At 46.6% G+C, this 18,038-nt stretch overlaps 1 protein-coding gene across 1 annotated transcript in view; it reads left to right on the top strand.

Moving 5' to 3' along the window:
* The window catches only part of LOC126194697 (insulin-degrading enzyme), a 196,661-nt gene that overhangs the window by 76,310 nt on the left and 102,313 nt on the right, over positions 1–18,038 (top strand). Inside the window, 2 exon segments of the mRNA XM_049932922.1 lie at positions 3,277–3,479; positions 3,578–3,778. Of these exon segments, the coding sequence (XP_049788879.1) occupies positions 3,277–3,479; positions 3,578–3,778 (404 nt within the window).

The raw sequence follows: 18,038 nt of genomic DNA, 5'->3' as shown, positions 1-18,038 counted from the left end.
CGTCACTTCCCAACAAGGCTGCACACCGCCTCCAGCGTTGGGCTCTTTATTTGTCTCTTTTCAATTATGAGATTCATTTCTGGCCGACGGCCCAACATGCGAATGCTGACATGCGAATGCTGATGCACTGTCTCGCCTTCCCATGGGTCTTGATCTGGCATTCGATAGGGGCGGACTTTTGTGTTTCCACCTGGATGTTGCCGAGCAGCGGGTTGTGCACGGATTCCCCATCACCGGGGACCGGCTGGCGGCTGCTAAGGGTTCTGATCCTACCCTCTCCCGGGTTTTACGCTGTATTCAGAAGGGTTAGCCAGATCATCCGTCCGCTAAGACTTCTGACCCGTTGCGGAACTACTACGCTTTGCGTTACCGCCTCACGGCTAGGGATGGTGTTAGCCTCCTTTCCACTGACAATGCATCTTTGCGTGCTTTGGTCTTGCGCCTCCTTCACCAAGGGCACTGGGTGTCTCTCGTACAAAATCTCTGGCGCGCCGTCATGTTTACTGGCCTGGCGTCGACTCTGAAATAGTACACACGGTCGCTGCCTGCCTTGTGCGCCAGAGGCCGCCGCCCCGAAGTCATCTTTGTCACCGTGGCCTTCGCCTGAGACCCCCGGGAGCGCATTCATGCTGACTTCGCGGGACCTTTTTTAGGTACTTATCGGCTCCTCGTAATTGACGCCTACTCTAACTTTCCTTTCATTGTCCGTTGCACGTCGCCTACCATCGCGGCAACAACAAGTGCTCTCGCCCGCATTTTTTCTTTGGAAGGCCTTCCCTCTACTCTTGTTACTGATAATGGTCCGCAATTTGCCTCTTCCGAATTTGCGGATTTTTGTGCTCGTCACGGCGTTATGCATGTCACGGCCCCTCCGTTCCATCCACAATCAAACGGTGAGGCTGAACGACTGGTCCGCACATTTAAGACACAGATGCGGAAACTCCTGACTTCTTCTGCTGCTGATGACGATGCACTTCTCCAGTTTCTGGCATTTTACCATTTCACCCCCATGGGCGACCACAGCCAGGCTGAGCTCTTACATGGCCGACAGCCCCGCACGCTACTTCATCTTCTGCGACCTTCCACCTCACGGCCGCGGGTGCCTTCGCTTGGCCGGTTCACCGCCGATGACCCTATCTGGGTACGGGGATATGGCAGACAGCCAAAATGGAGTCCGGGCCGCATTTTACGACACCGTGGCCGACGCCTGTATGAAATCCAGACAGACACAGACTCGGTGCTCATTCGAATGTTTTCTGTGTCTTTTGTCCTCGCGTCTCTCAATATTTGTTGCTGTTTTGGTGTGTCGTCGGATGGTTGACTCTTTCCCTTTTTTTTTGTTCTTGTGTTCAGTCAACCAGTCTCCGGCCATCTTCTTTTCTTCTGTTTCTTTGTCTGGTGTTCGTCTGTACTCTTCTTTTCTGTAGTGTTCGTTGCCTAATTTGTGTTCTTTAGTGCCTGGGGGGGGGGGGGGGAGTCTCCTTCCCCCTTGGGGTTTTATCTGCTCCGCGACTTTATGTCCCGCCTGTTTTTGGAATGGGGGACTGATGTCCTTAGCTGTTTAGTCCCCCTTAAACATCCCAACAACCACCACCACCATTCGAATGTTACCGTGTTCGCACGTCTTGCTTTGTCAACTTGCTCAGTGACATATATGTGTTGTGTCATTTCGAAATATGTGTGTTCAACTTGACGTTATAACAGTTTCCCTCTTCCATTTTGTTTTAGCTTGTTTGCACTTTATGCTAATTTCATTGACAAACAGTCTAAACCGCACTGTTCACAGCCCACCCCCACCCCTCCTCCCCCCAATAAGCTCAAATATTTCTTCAGTTGTCCACGACTTTTCCTTGTGATTACTTGTCTGGTCTTCATCATGTTCCACTTTAACAACTCTTGATGTTTTTACTGAAGCCATTGGTCATTTCCACGTCATCCATTTTATCATATACTCCTTTTCTTTCTCTTCTGGATTTTCATTGTATTATTCATCACTGCAAGGCTACAATTATAATCTTTATCCACACCTGCACACAGGTTTGCAGACCAGTATTTGATTTCTAAAGCTTTATTTAAACACGATACAGTCTGATCAGTGTCACCCTTTGTCTCTGAGCCTTTTCCAAATATACTTTCTTCTCTCGTAATTTGTGGAACTCGTGGCAGAGCTCTTAAAGCCCCTCCCCCCTCTCATTCTTTTGCCAAGTACATATTCTCCACTATTCCCAGCACTATGATAACATTCAGATCTCCTAGTACTATCAAATTCCCAGCTTCCTACTTTTATTATTCATTTTAATGCTTATCTGTCCATAACATTTCTTTTCATAGCATACTGAATATGACACTTTTTCTTGTAGTGCTCCTGTAAGGAAAAAGGGCCCCTACATGTAGGTTTTATATAAATAAGTATGATACAATTGTTAAATGCTTGAGAGAGGTTGGTACACAGATTTAAACTTGCACTAAAAGTTCAGTTGATTATATGACATTGTGGTGTTAGTAATTGCATTTAAGGTTTGCATTCACAAACTTTTTATTTTTCCATTGCTGTCCAATCTGTTTTGGAACTACAACTTTATTAATAATCTCTAATGTAGAAGTTACAATCACAGACAATCCACAACATAATCTCTATCAATAACACTGTGTTTAACCTCTGTAGTAATATTTTAAGATTTTTTGTCAATTTCACATTGCTTTTAAAGTAACCCCCTACATTTGTGTATGAAGGTTCAATCGATACTGAATCTGGTACTCATTATGGAAGTACTCCAAGAATTAATATCTATGTAATGTGGTAATGTACTGAATTATGACCGAGCGAGGTGGCGCAGTGGTTAGCACACTGGACTCGCATTCGGGAGGACGACGGTTCAATCCCGTCTCCGGCCATCCTGATTTAGGTTTTCCGTGATTTCCCTAAATCGTTTGAGGCAAATGCCGGGATGGTTCCTTTGAAAGGGCATGGCCGATTTCCTTCCCAATCCTTCCCTAACCCGAGCTTGCGCTCCGTCTCTAATGACCTCGTTGTCGACGGGACGTTAAACACTAACCACCACCACCACTGAATTATGCACCTCCTGTATTTTGCATAGTGCATAATGGTGTTTGAGTTACAAGTGCATTTGTTTAATTGTTGTTGAGAAGCTCTCCAGTAAATCATTAGGCTTAAATTAGGTATGTTTTCCCCATGTCATCACTTTATATTACAATCTTATGAAGTACACGTGTTTTTCTTTGATTGTTGAAATTGTCTTATGTTTTGGTATTTAGAGAATTTGGACGAACTGGAAAAAATGACGTGTGAACTGTTTTCAAATGTTAAGAATAAGAGTGTTGTTGCACCCCAGTGGCCTGAACATCCTTTTGGAAATAAGCAAGTGCAGATGAGAGGTTACATAGTTCCTGTTAAAGATATTAGAAATCTGAACATTACTTTCCCGGTGCCAGACCTGCATCAATATTACAGATCTGGGGTAAGCCTTCGTTTCAGCTGCATGTACTTGTATATTTTAAGCTTCTATTCTGATGTTATGTTTTAAAACAAGGAATTAACTGACGCATTATCTTGCAGCCAGGACATTATTTGAGTCACCTGATAGGACACGAAGGACCTGGTAGCCTTCTCTCCCATTTGAAAGCCAAAGGCTGGTGCAATAGTCTGATAGGTGGCTATCGGACTGGTTCCCGTGGGTTTGGCTTCTTTGTAATTAATGTAGATCTGACAGAAGAAGGCATTCAATATGTGGATAACATTGTTGAACTAGTCTTCCAGGTTTGTTTGAATATCATTTTGTTATTTCAAATATTAAATGTGTTCTGGTGATAATTTTGTACTGCTTTCTAGGGTGTTTGTATGTATTATCAAGTTTAGATTGCACGAGTTACAACCTTTATGTTCTTGTCGTATAGAAAACTGTTTATGACACATCAATTTGGTAAGAAGCTGTTGGCACACCATTCATTAGTCATAATATATAACATTGAAGTACACTTCATTCTTTATGAACGTAATAGTACTGTATTTCTATATTTAGGATAAAGCAAATAATGGCGGTTAATCAGTATCAGCCACTATATCGTTAAATAAATGAATATGTAGTGATTGTAAACTTTGTGTTGCAAATTATTGCTCTAATTACCATCTGTACCAAATTTATACACACTCCTGCTCACAATAATTGGTTTTTTAGATGAGTTTTGGCTGATAATTACCCATTTCAGATCCAGTCCATACTATTTATGCTTGTGATGCACTAATTGACATTGTCATGCTCTCAAATAGCATTCACAGGGTTTAAAAAGAACTAAAACTGACATTTCTGCCCAAACTCTTTGCCATATTCATCCCCGAACGAAAGTGCTGGCAGGTCGATACACACACAAACAAACACAAACATACACACGAAATTCAAGCTTTCGCAACAAACTGTTGCTTCATCAGGAAAGAGGGAAGGAGAGGGAAAGACGAAAGGATGTGGGTTTTAAGGAAGAGGGTAAGGAGTCATTCCAATCCCGGGAGTGGGAAGACTTACCTTGGGGGAAAAAAGGACAGGTATACACTCGCGCGCACACACACACACACATCCATCCGCACATACACAAACACAAGCAGACATTTGTAAAGGCAAAGAGTTTGGGCAGAGATGGCAGTCGAGGCAGAAGTAGAGGCAAAGATGTTGTTGAAAGACAGGTGAGGTATGAGCGGCGGCAAATTGAAATTAGCGGAGATTGAGGCCTGGCGGATAATGAGAAGAGAGGATATACTGAAGGGCAAGTTCCCATCTCCGGAGTTCTGACAGGTTGGTGTTAGTGGAAAGTATCCAGATAACCCGGACGGTGTAACACTGTGCCAAGATGTACTGGCCGTGCACCAAGGCATGTTCAGCCAAAGGGTTATCCTCATTACCAACAAACACTGTCTGCCTGTGTCCATTCATGCGAATGGACAGTTTGTTGCTGGTCATTCCCACATAGAAAGCTTCACAGTGTAGGCAGGTCAGTTGGTAAATCACGTGGGTGCTTTCACACGTGGCTCTGCCTTTGATCGTGTACACCTTCCGGGTTACAGGACTGGAGTAGGTGGTGGTGGGAGGGTGCATGGGACAGGTTTTACACCGGGGGCGGTTACAAGGGTAGGAGCCAGAGGGTAGGGAAGGTGGTTTGGGGATTTCATAGGGATGAACTAAGAGGTTACGAAGGTTAGGTGGACGGCAGAAAGACACTCTTGGTGGAGTGGGGAGGATTTCATGAAGGATGGATCTCATTTCAGGGCAGGATTGGAGGAAGCCGTATCCCTGCTGGAGAGCCACATTCAGAGTCTGATCCAGTCCCGGAAAGTATCCTGTCACAAGTGGAGCACTTTTGGGGTTCTTCTGTGAGAGGTTCTGGGTTTGAGGGGATGAGGAAGTGGCTCTGGTTATTTGCTTCTGTACCAGGTCGGGAGGGTAGTTGCGGGATGCAAAAGCTGTATTCAGGTTATTGGTGTAATGGTTTAGGGATTCAGGACTGGAGCAGATACGTTTGCCACAAAGACCTACGCTATAGGGAAGTGACCGTTTGATACGGAATGGGTGGCAGCTGTCAAAATGGAGGTACTGTTGCTTGTTGGTTGGTTTGATGTGTACAGATGTGTGAAGCTGGCCATTGGACAGATGGAGGTCAACGTCGAGGAAAGTGGCATGGGATTTGGAGTAGGACCAGGTGAATCTGATGGAACCAAAGGAGTTGAGGTTGGAGAGGAAATTCTGGAGTTGTTTTTCACTGTGAGTCCAGATCATAAAGATATCATCACTAAATCTGTACCAAACTGTGGGTTGGCAGGCTTGGGTAACCAAGAAGTCTTCCTCTAAGCAACCCCTAAATAGGTTGGTGTACGAGGGGGCCATCCTGGTACCTATGGCTGTTCCCTTTAATTGTTGGTATGTCTGGCCTTCAAAAGTGAAGAAGTTGTGGGTCAGGATGAAGCTGGCTAAGGTAATGAGGAAAGAGGTTTTTGGTAGGGTGGCAGGTGATCGGCGTGAAAGGAAGTGCTCCATCGCAGCGAGGCCCTGGACGTGCGGAATACTTGTGTATAAGGAAGTGGCATCAATGGTTACAAGGATGGTCTCCGGGGGTAACAGACTGGGTAGGGATTCCAGGCGTTCGAGAAAGTTTTTGGTGTCTTTGATGAAGGATGGGAGACTGCATGTAATGGGTTGAAGGTGTTGATCTACGTAGGCAGAGATACGTTCTGTGGGGGCTTGGTAGCCAGCTACAATGGGACGGCCGGAATGATTGGGTTTGTGAATTTTAGGTAGAAGGTAGAAGGTAGGGGTGCGGGGTGTTGGTAGAGTCAGGAGGTTGATGGAGTCAGGAGGTTGATGGAGTCAGGAGGTTGATGGAGTCAGGAGGTTGATGGAGTCAGGAGGTTGATGGAGTCAGGAGGTTGATGGAGTCAGGAGGTTGATGGAGTCAGGAGGTTGATGGAGTCAGGAGGTTGATGGAGTCAGGAGGTTGATGGAGTCAGGAGGTTGATGGAGTCAGGAGGTTGATGGAGTCAGGAGGTTGATGGAGTCAGGAGGTTGATGGAGTCAGGAGGTTGATGGAGTCAGGAGGTTGATGGAGTCAGGAGGTTGATGGAGTCAGGAGGTTGATGGAGTCAGGTGAAAGGTTTTGTAGGGCGCCTAAGGTTCTGAGGATTCCTTGAAGCTCCGCCTGCACATCAGGAATGGGATTACCTTGGCAAACTTTGTATGTAGTGTTGTCTGAAAGCTGACGCAGTCCCTCAGCCACATACTCCTGACGATCAAGTAACACGGTCGTGGAACCCTTGGCCGCCGGAAGAATGACGATGGATCGGTCAGCCTTCAGATCACGGATAGCCTGGGCTTCAGCAGTGGTGATGTTGGGAGTAGGATTGAGGTTTTTTAAGAAGGATTGAGAGGCAAGGCTCGAAGTCAGAAATTCGTGGAAGATTTGGAGAGGGTGATTTTGAGGGAGAGGAGGTGGGTCCCGCTGTGACGGAGGACGGAACTGTTCCAGGCAGGGTTCAATTTGGATAGTATCTTGGGGAGTTGGACCATTAGGAGTAGGATCATTTTTCTTTGTGGCAAAGTGATATTTCCAGCAGAGAGTACGGGTGTAGGACATTAAATCTTTGACAAGGGCTGTTTGGTTGAATCTGGGAGTGGGGCTGAAGGTGAGGCCTTTGGATAGAACAGAGGTTTCGGATTGGGAGAGAGGTTTGGAGGAAAGGTTAACTACTGAATTAGGGTGTTGTGGTTCCAGATAGTGTTGATTGGAATTTTGAGGTTTTAGGAGGAGTGGAGCTGGAAGTGGGAGATTGAGTAGATGGGAGAGACTGGGTCTGTGTGCAATGAGAGGAGGTTGAGGTTTGCTGGAAAGGTTGTGAAGGGTGAGTGAGTTGCCTTTCCGGAGGCGGGAAACCAGGAGATTGGATAGTTTTTTGAGGTGGAGGGTTGCATGCTGTTCTAATTTGCGATTGGCCTGTAGGAGGATGCTCTGAACAGCCAGTGTGGATATGGGAGAGGAAAGATTGAGGACTTTTATTAAGGATAGGAGTTGACGGGTGTGTTCATTGGCTGAGTTGATGTGTAGGTGAAGGATTAGGTGGGTGAGGGCAATGGATTGTTCAGTTTGGACCTGGTATAGGGACTGATGGAAAGAAGGATTACAGCCAGAGATGGGAACTTTAAGTGTGAGGCCTTTGGGGGTAATGCCAAATGTCAGACATGCCTGAGAAAATAGAATATGGGAGTGTAATCTGGCTAGGGCGAAGGCATGTTTGCGGAGGGAATATAAATAAAACTTAATGGGGTCGTTGTGGGGATGTTGTGAGGCTGACATGGGATTAGAAGGTGGAAAGTGTAACATGAGGCTGAAATGAAAATGAAAATAAAAATATATGGCGAGAGATCAGGTGAACTAGAAAGCAACTGGAGATCTGGTGTGAAAAAAGGCGAAAAAGTGTTGGTTATAGCTGGGCTATGTTGATCCTTTGGTGAACTTGGGATGGTAGACAACGATGTGCACAAAGGTTATGTGGTTGTGTTGTTGTGTTGCTGCCAAAACACGTTAAAGGGTGGAGCAATTCGGGAAAATTTCGAAAAAACTGCGTGTAAATGTATTAAAAGGAGTGGTTTAGTGGTGGCAGATTGTGAAAATGAGGCTAACAGTTGTCTGACGAAGAAATAATGACGTTAAAACCTGTGGGAAGCGGCTAAAAAAGATCAGTGATGTGGGAAAAACGGAAATGGAAAAAAAGTGAAAAAACGAAAGTTATTAGAACTAGCTAAAATGGCTGTTTCATAGCTGAAATGAACTGTTTGTGAGCTGGAAACAGTGGATTTTGTAGCAGCGGTATTGTTGAAAGCGGAAAAAAAAGTTTTTTTGGTTATGATTTGGAAGTGGGTTATGTATTATTGAGTATATATAGGCGGGATAAAATTGTATGGTAGATGCGGTAAAGAGGAGAAGGTGAATAGAAAGTGAAACTACTTGCAAAAACAGAAAGAGAAAATAAGATGACAGGAAAGATTTCGAAATGCAACAGTGACAATAACAAACGTAATTGTTGGGTTCAAATTAATGATACGAATATAATAGAGGGAAACTTTCCACGTGGGAAAAATATATCTAAAAACAAAGATGATGTGACTTACCGAACGAAAGTGCTGGCAGGTCGATACACACACAAACATACACACGAAATTCAAGCTTTCGCAACAAACTGTTGCTTCATCAGGAAAGAGGGAAGGAGAGGGAAAGACGAAAGGATGTGGGTTTTAAGGAAGAGGGTAAGGAGTCATTCCAATCCCGGGAGTGGGAAGACTTACCTTGGGGGAAAAAAGGACAGGTATACACACACACACACACACACACACACACACACACACACACACACACACACACACATCCATCCGCACATACACAGACACAAGCAGACATTTGTAAAGGCAAAGAGTTTGGGCAGAGATGGCAGTCGAGGCAGAAGTAGAGGCAAAGATGTTGTTGAAAGACAGGTGAGGTATGAGCGGCGGCAAATTGAAATTAGCGGAGATTGAGGCCTGGCGGATAATGAGAAGAGAGGATATACTGAAGGGCAAGTTCCCATCTCCGGAGTTCTGACAGGTTGGTGTTAGTGGGAAGTATCCAGATAACCCGGACGGTGTAACACTGTGCCAAGATGTACTGGCCGTGCACCAAGGCATGTTTAGCCACAGGGTGATCCTCATTACCAACAAACACTGTCTGCCTGTGTCCATTCATGTGAATGGACAGTTTGTTGCTGGTCATTCCCACATAGAAAGCTTCACAGTGTAGGCAGGTCAGTTGTTAAATCACGTGGGTGCTTTCACACGTGGCTCTGTCTTTGATCGTGTACACCTTCCGGGTTATAGGACTGGAGTAGGTGGTGGTGGGAGGGTGCATGGGACAGGTTTTACACCGGGGGCAGTTACAAGGATAGGAGCCAGAGGGTAGGGAAGGTGGTTTGGGGATTTCATAGGGATGAACTAAGAGGTTACGAAGGTTAGGTGGACGGCGGAAAGACACTCTTGGTGGAGTGGGGAGGATTTCATGAAGGATGGATCTCATTTCAGGGCAGGATTTGAGGAAGTCGTATCCCTGCTGGAGAGCCACATTCAGAGTCTGATCCAGTCCCGGAAAGTATCCTGTCACAAGTGGAGCACTTTTGGGGTTCTTCTGTGAGCGGGCCATCCAGGAGATCTGGCTGAAGGGAAAAGGACCCTACCCTGTTACTCACAAGTTGTTGGCTAGTCGAAAGCCCTGCATTTTACCATCTAGCATTTATTTTTGACATTCTTACTATGCCTCACTCCTCAAAGGTCATGGCCATGCACACTTGTGACCTCCAGTTCGTTACTGCAGTTGTGATATTGCCCAATGTCACGGTAGCATCCTCGTCTCCTTCTCCTACAGCTGCGCAACAAGACACCCAGTTTTTGCCCTTGGCAGCAAAATCATCTGCTACGCAATCGAGAGGCTGAAAGGGGCCAAAGGAATACTCCTGCAAAGACTTTATACGTCCCTCCAGTCGAGAAATTTCTGAATCGTTGTCTGCAAACTGTAAAGGCTCTAAGAAATCAAGTAAAGATAAACGGTCATCTCTTTCCCCGACTCAGAGGTCCTCTTCGATGGTGTTGCCACACGACACCCTTATTCACCAACCTCTATTTCGCTGGTGCACACTGCCTACCATTTTCCACCGTGGCATCCACAGGCAGACTGAGCGAGAATGCCGATGCCTCTGTAAATTGCATGGAACTGGGTCCTTACCTCTGCACCTTGTAGCAGTGAGTCTTCGAAGGCTGGTACTCGGCAGCTGCCTAGGTGACTACCCTTCATTTGTTTGCCCCTCCCATTACATATTATGATTCTTGTCCAATGGAACATGCACATTATTAGATCCCACAAGGAAGTATGGCTGCTCTTGAAACCACAGCATCCAGCCTTCAAGGAACAAAATTGCACTCTCACAGCCGCTTTGACCTTTCACATTTCCTTCCAGTCTACTTTGACCTTCCTCCTGAAGACAGTATTCCATCTCATTGGGGAGTCATGCTGCTCATCCAGGATGGTGTTCATAGTCAAACCATGTCACTGAACACCTGGCTGCAAGCTGTTGGAGTCAGTGTTTTCCTTCCCCATTCCACCTTTTTTTTTAGAAAAAACCTCTGCATCCCCCAATCATTCGCTGTCACCAGGGCAGACTTCCACCAGTTTATTGGTTAGCTCCCTGACCCATTTTTGCTGCTTGGCGACTTCAATTCCCACCATCCCGTTTGGGGCTCTTTGAGAACCTGTTCGAGAGATGCCCTCTTGCCTGATCTCAATCAACTCAATCTCACGTGTCGTAACACTGGAGCACTAACATTCCTTTCAGACTCCATGCATACCTATTCCCATTTGGATCTCTCGTTCTGCACTGACCAGCTTGCTTGTTATCTCCAGTGGTCTGTTCTTTCTGACACTAAACTATGTCGAAGTTGAGTTGGGTATGTATATGATGTCGTCTGCCTTGTGTTGAATGTTATCTCACTAGCTAGAATAGCTTACGCTGTCACTCTACATAATGAGTGTTATTATTCAGCAGATTACAAGAATTATTCCCATCGCATTTTTATTTGACATACATATACCCAGCAAAATTAAAATAATTTTTATACGCGGTGAGCAATCGCATCCAACCACTTTCACGATGTCAAAAGTCAACTGTTCTAGATTACTTCAGCTGAGGTGATGTTAACTATTATTCCCAAACTCGGGTAGACTGTAGCGATTGGCAGTGACATTAAGATCAACAACACCACGTAACACCCACCGTTTACTGTTCTACATCAGACACTGTCGCAAACAGTTTCTCATATGCAAAACTCTTTCAAATAATTACAAACATCTGTACTCACTCTATGAAATTAGGAGATAAATGTTGAAGTTTTTCTTTCTTTAGTCAGTCTCGGCTCACTTATTTTACTATTTATTGGTAAAATCAGTTCTCAATACACTTTCTGAATACACATGTGATTGAGTGACAAGAAAACCATGTCCCCTTGAGAAAAAAAGAAAGAAGAAGAAAAAAAATATGTGTCAAAGCCACTTTAAATACTGCAGTTGAATAGTAATTCAAGGCTCAATCATTTCAGACATCGACAATACGCGGTCCCACTACTTCGAACAAATTCCAAAAGTCACTCATCACTCTTCAGTGGTCTTAAAATAGTTACTCAGTGCCTCATAATGAGTCCAACTTTTCTAACTTTCAGTTCCTTTTCCTTATATGTTAGGGTAGATCACAAACTTCACATTTACTTCCTAAGGACACTACTCCAGCCTCACTTCAGTTTCACAACCTTCGCATGGAACTTCGCGATATTGTCTTTGTGTACACTAATTGCTCTCGGACTGACCATGGTGTCAAGTGTGCCTTTGTCAGTGGCGCTGACTTTTTCTGTTTTGGCTTCTGGAACACTGCTCAGTATTTACAGCAGAGCTCTTCCCCCTGTATCAGGTCACACAATACATCCAGCGACACAAGCTTTTCAATTGTGTCATCTGCCCACTCTGTGCTCTTCAAAGTCTCTGTGTGCTGTACACTGTCCATCCCTTACTGCAACAGGTCCAGGAAAGCTGTCACTTACTCACTCTTGATGGAGCCACTATGATGTACATTGGGTTCCTGGTCACGTCGATCTGACAGGGAATGAGGCCACTGACACTGCTGCCAAGGCTGCAGTCCTCGTACCTCACCCTGCTAGTTCTTACATTCCCTCTGACTAACTCTGTGTTACCGTCTGTCAGCAGGCTGTGTCACTTCGGCATCACCACTGGTTCTCCCTTCACAGGAACGAGCTCTGTGTTACTAAGCCTCTCCCAGCGGCTTGGATGACCACCTCTCGGCTCTCTCACTGTGAGGAAATCATTTTAACTAGGTTGCATATTGAGCATGTCTTTTTAGCCATCGCCATTTAAGTGGTGCTGCCCCACCACTTAGTATACATCATGCTCAACTTTTGATGGTCCACCATTTCCTGATGGGACACCCTTTTTTTAACTGCTTACATTCTTGTTTGTGTTTGCTGTCCGAGTTATCTGCCATTTTAGTGAATGATGGCGGATTGTCGGCTGCTTTTTACTATTTACCATCATAGCAGTGTGTCGAAGGCCAGTTAATTTTTAGTTCTGTACCTCCGTTACTCTGTCGTGTATTTTATAGACCTTTCTCCACATCCCTGTTTTTAGCTGTCTTCTCTTCGGTCGATTGGGATTGACATGTAGTCATTTTTAACTGCTCTTTGTCTTGATGCTCTACAGTTTTGACATGGGCGTGTATGCCCTTAGCTGTTTTTGAGTTCTCAAACAAAATAAGGAACAAACTTGATGTAACATGCTATGTGCAGTAGCAAAATAAGACACAATTCTCAATGTATGAATCATTAGTGACTGCCAAACAAAATCTAAATTACATTGAGGCTCCACTTGGAAGACACAGTAATCCGCCAACCCACAACCACCAAATAAGCATTAACTCTGTCACTTCAGAGTTGGTCAGCAGATTCGTTAGCACCCGTTCACAGAACTGTAGGACCCCTAAAGTCCGTATAAACTTCCTTCTACTGGAATTATCCAGCCTCACAAATACACAGCTTACTGCACCAGCTGCTCACTCAAATAGGTGACCTCCGTAAACTATGTAACTGTATTCACAGCTTAATTAATCAAATTCTAACATGCAGAAGCTCACAGTTAGGAACTCTACCAAATTTCCTAAACTTTACAAATTTTGGAACAAGCTAACCACCACCTCTCTCAGTTGTTAGTCTTATCGATCCCAGCAAACTGTTACCAATATTATCTCCTGTCTGATGATCTGCTGTGTCATATGGTGAAACAGGAACATAACTGTCTGGTGATGTCAAAATCTCCAGGAACCATATCACAGACAAAATTCACAATTGTTTTGTCTTCGTGATGATGTTCACCTTGTAGAAAATAGTTCTCATGGTGTTGTATAACAACCAGATATCTCTGGATGCCGCTGTCCAATGTCTGTTTTGCTGAACAGTTGATGGGTTTTGCAACTATTTGCTATTTGTCAGTCTGATAGAAATTGTGGCAGTTGATAGAAACAATAACAAACACAAACATACACACAAATTTCAAGCTTTCGCTACCCACGATTGCTTCATCAGGAAAGAGGGAAGGAGAGGGAAAGTCGAAAAGATGTGAGTTTTAAGGGAGAGGGTAAGGAGTCATCCCAATCCCGAGAGCGGAAAGACTTACCTTGGGGGGAAAAAGGGACAGGTATACACTCGCGCGCACACACACACACACAGGATATGTGTGTGTGTGCGAATGCACACCCGTCCCTCCCAGGACCAGAACACTCCCCACCCTTGAAATCCACATCCCCCCCCCCCCCCCCCCCCCCCGACGAAGCGACCATGGGGGGCGAAAGCCCGAAACCCGTGTGCGCGTTTGTGATTGTTACCGCCTGCACCAACGCCCCCGCTTGGCAAGTTACAGAATCTATATAAAAAATAGAGGGAACCATTCCACGTGGGAAAAATATATCTAAAAACAAAGATTCTGCAACTTACCAAACGAAAGCGTTGGCACGCTGACATAAACAACAAACACAAACTTCAAGCCCCTGTAACCCACGGCCGTCCCACCAGGAAAGAGGGAAGGAGAGGGAAAGACGAAAGGATGCGGGCCCCAAGGGAGAGGGCAAGGAGCCAACCCAATCCCGGGAGCGGAGAGACCCACCCTGGGGGGAAAAAGGGACAGGTACACACTCGCGCGCACGCACACACACACACACACACACACACACACACACATATCCATCCGCACAGACAGACACAAGCAGACGTATGTAAATGCAAAGAGGTTGGGCAGAGATGTCAGTCAAGGCGGAAGTACAGAGGCAAAGATGTTGTTGAATGACAGGTGAGGTACGAGCGGCGGCAACTTGAAATTAGCGGAGGTCAAGGCCTGGTGGGTAACGGGAAAAGAGAATATATTGAAGGGCAAGTTCCCATCTCCGGAGTTCTGATAAGTTGGTGTCAGTAGGAAGTATCTAGGTAACCCGGACGGTGTAACACTGTGCCAAGACATGCTGGCCGTGCACCAAGGCATTTTTAGCAACAGGGTGATCCTCATTACCAACAAACACTGTCTGCCTATGTCCCTTCATGCAAATGGACAGTTTGTTGCTGGTCATTCTCACATAAAAAGCTTTACAGTGTAGGCAGGTCAGTTGCTAAATCACGTGGGTGCTGTCACACGTGGCTCTGCCTTTGATCGTGTACACCTTCCGAGTTACAGGACTGGAGTAGATGGTGGTGGGAGGGTGCATGGGACAGGTCTTACACTGGGAGCAGTTACAAGGGTAGGAGCCAGAGGGTAGGGAAGGTGGTTTGGGGATTTCGTAGGGATGAACCAAGAGGTTACGAAGGTTAGATGGACGGCGGAAAGACACTCTTGGTGGAGTGGGAAGGATTTCATGAAGGATGGATCTCATTTCAGGGCAGGATTTGATGAAGTCGTATCCCTGCTGGAGAGCCACATTCAGAGTCTGATCCAGTCCCAGAAAGTATGCTGTCACAAGTGGGACACTTGTGGGAGGTTCTGGGTTTGAGGGGATGAGGAAGTGGCTCTAGCTATTTGCTTCTGTACCAGGTCGAGAAGGCAGTTGCGGGATGCAAAAGCTGTTTTCAGGTTATTGGTGTAATGGTTTAGGGATTCAGGACTGGAGCAGATACGTTTGCCACAAAGACCTACGCTATAGGGAAGCGACCGTTTGATACGGAATGGGTGGCAGCTGTCAAAATGGAGGTACTGTTGCTTGTTGGTTGGTTTGATGTGGACAGATGTGTGAAGCTGGCCATTGGACAGATGGAGGTCAACGTCGAGGAAAGTGGCATGGGATTTGGAGTAGGACCAGGTGAATCTGATGGAACCAAAGGAGTTGAGGTTGGAGAGGAAATTCTGGAGTTGTTTTTCACTGTGAGTCCAGATCATAAAGATATCATCACTAAATCTGTACCAAACTGTGGGTTGGCAGGCTTGGGTAACCAAGAAGTCTTCCTCTAAGCAACCCCTAAATAGGTTGGTGTACGAGGGGGCCATCCTGGTACCCATGGCTGTTCCCTTTAATTGTTGGTATGTCTGGCCTTCAAAAGTGAAGTAGTTGTGGGTTAGGATGAAGTTGGCTAAGGTAATGAGGAAAGAGGTTTTAGGTAGGGTAGCAGGTGATATGCGCAATCCCCCCAGGGGATCCACAACTATTTTGTGGATTCGTGCATAGCGAGCACGGGACCCCGAGCTGATGTGGCCTTCCTTCCTTTCCGGGCTGCATCCCTTCCCTTTCCGCATCCTTCCCCATCCCCCATCTTCGCCACCCCCCCCCCCCCCCCCTTCACCTCTGGCTCTTTCCTTCCCTTTCTCTGGGGTTATGGTTTGTGCCTACGTCCGGAGACGGATGCTTGTACATATACTACATTCTTCGTCTTCATTCCTTGCTTGTAAGTCTTCATCCTTCCTTTGTCCTTCTCTTTTCCTTACCTCTTCTCTCTACCTTCTCCGCTGCGGCGTTTGAGACCTCTCTTCTTTCCTTTCCCTTTCTCTTTCTTCCTCCCTGTGCGTGTCTGAAGGCCAACCCACGCACTTCCGTGCGTAGCCGGTGACGGGGTAACGCGTAATTCCCCGCCCCGGGTAGACAGGTAGGACACGTACGTACCCCCTGGTAACGGCCAGGCCCAGGGAGGGGTGATTACCCGAGGTGATACCTTCCGAAAGTGCCGATTGGTCCCTCCGTCCGTTTGTCGGGAGGTGTGACCTGAGGTGTGAACAATCACCTAAGGCGGGAGTGCCCTCAGAGAGGGCTCCCACAAGGGAGGAGCGCGCCATCGGAGACGCCGGTAATCATGGGGGATTCTTCCGCAATGGTTTCCTCACCTTCCACTATGTCTGCTCACAAACGTAAGTTCACTGAGTCTCAACCACAGTCAGTTCTTCCATCGTTGCCACAGTTCCTTGTTGTTTCTCGGTCTGACGAAGGTCACGACTTCTCCACGGTCAACCCTTTCACTATTCAGAAAGGTGTCGACGCAATTGCAGGTCCTGTAAAGTCTTGTTCCAGATTACGGAATGGCACCCTGTTGTTAGAAACAGTCAGTGCCCTCAAGGCACAAAAATTGCTGCGTACGTCACTACTACACACCTTCCCTGTCCGGGTGGAACCGCACCGTACCTTAAATTCCTCGCGTGGAGTCGTTTATACACGCTCCCTCGATGGACTGTCTGACGAAGAAATTCATCACTACCTGTCTGACCAGGGCGTAACGGCTGTTCATAGGGTTATGAAAAGGGTTGACACGAACTTCATTCCAACCCGCACTGTCTTCTTGACATTTGACAAAGTTCAACTACCATCGAAAATCAAAGCCGGCTATGAGATAATTTCCGTTCGCCCTTACGTCCCGAACCCTACGCGTTGCTATCGGTGCCAGCGGTTCAATCACACCAGCCAGTCCTGTTCCAATCCGGCCAAATGTGTTACGTGTGGCAGGGATGCCCATGAGGGTGCTTGTCCACCTCCATCCCCTCGCTGCATCAACTGTATGGGTGACCATGCCGCTTCCTCTCGAGATTGTCCCGTTTTTAAGGACGAAAAGCTCATCCAGGAAATTAGAGTAAAGGAAAAGGTGTCGACCTTTGCTGCTCGAAAATTATTCGCCAGTCGACAGCCCACCGTGCCTCAGAAAGGAAACTACAGCACTGTCCTTGCTTCTCCTCGGCCAACAAAGGAGGCGGCCACGCAGACTTGCGACCTCACCTTTAGTGCCACGGTCGTCAGATCGGCCAGCGCAAAGATTGCCCGTTCAACCTCACCACTTTCGCCTGCCCACTCTCTGGCTCACCCTTTGTCGAGTTCTGCTAAATCTCGAGCCCAAAAGTCAGACACCAAGACTTCGAAAAAAGAGCATATTCGTGAAGAGTTTTTACGTACGGCAACTTCCCAACCATCGGTTCCTCCTTCCTCTAAACATCATACTTCCAAGAAGGCTACAAAGAAACCCATTTCCTCTCCTTCTCCGCCAAGGCGTGTCCCATCTACAGCACCACCTGGCGGAAGTCGCCCTCGGCCGTCTTCTGTGTCGCCGAGGCGCACTGCTGGCGGCCGATCAACCGGCCGGTCGCTGGTGGCAGGAGCTGCTCCTGACCAACCTATGGATCAGGATCTTCTGCCTTCGGCTGAATGCCATTCCATGCTGTCGGTCGCAAGCTCAGAGCAGTCGTTGAGTTGACAGCGACCTTGGTCACATTCCTCCATTTTCTGTTCACCCTATGTCCATTATCCACTGGAATATCCGTGGTATTCGAGCCAATCGGGATGAATTGTCGATCCTCTTACAATCCTACTCGCCAGTCATCTTCTGTCTTCAGGAAACAAAGCTGCGTCCCCATGACCGCTTTGTTCTCCCTCAGTTTCAGTCCGTCCGATATGA

The sequence above is a fragment of the Schistocerca nitens genome, chromosome 7, assembly GCF_023898315.1.
Source record: "Schistocerca nitens isolate TAMUIC-IGC-003100 chromosome 7, iqSchNite1.1, whole genome shotgun sequence".
NCBI lineage: Eukaryota > Metazoa > Arthropoda > Insecta > Orthoptera > Acrididae > Schistocerca > Schistocerca nitens.
Note: the sequence above shows the minus strand (reverse complement) of the source record. Positions and strands in the feature narration are given on the sequence as shown.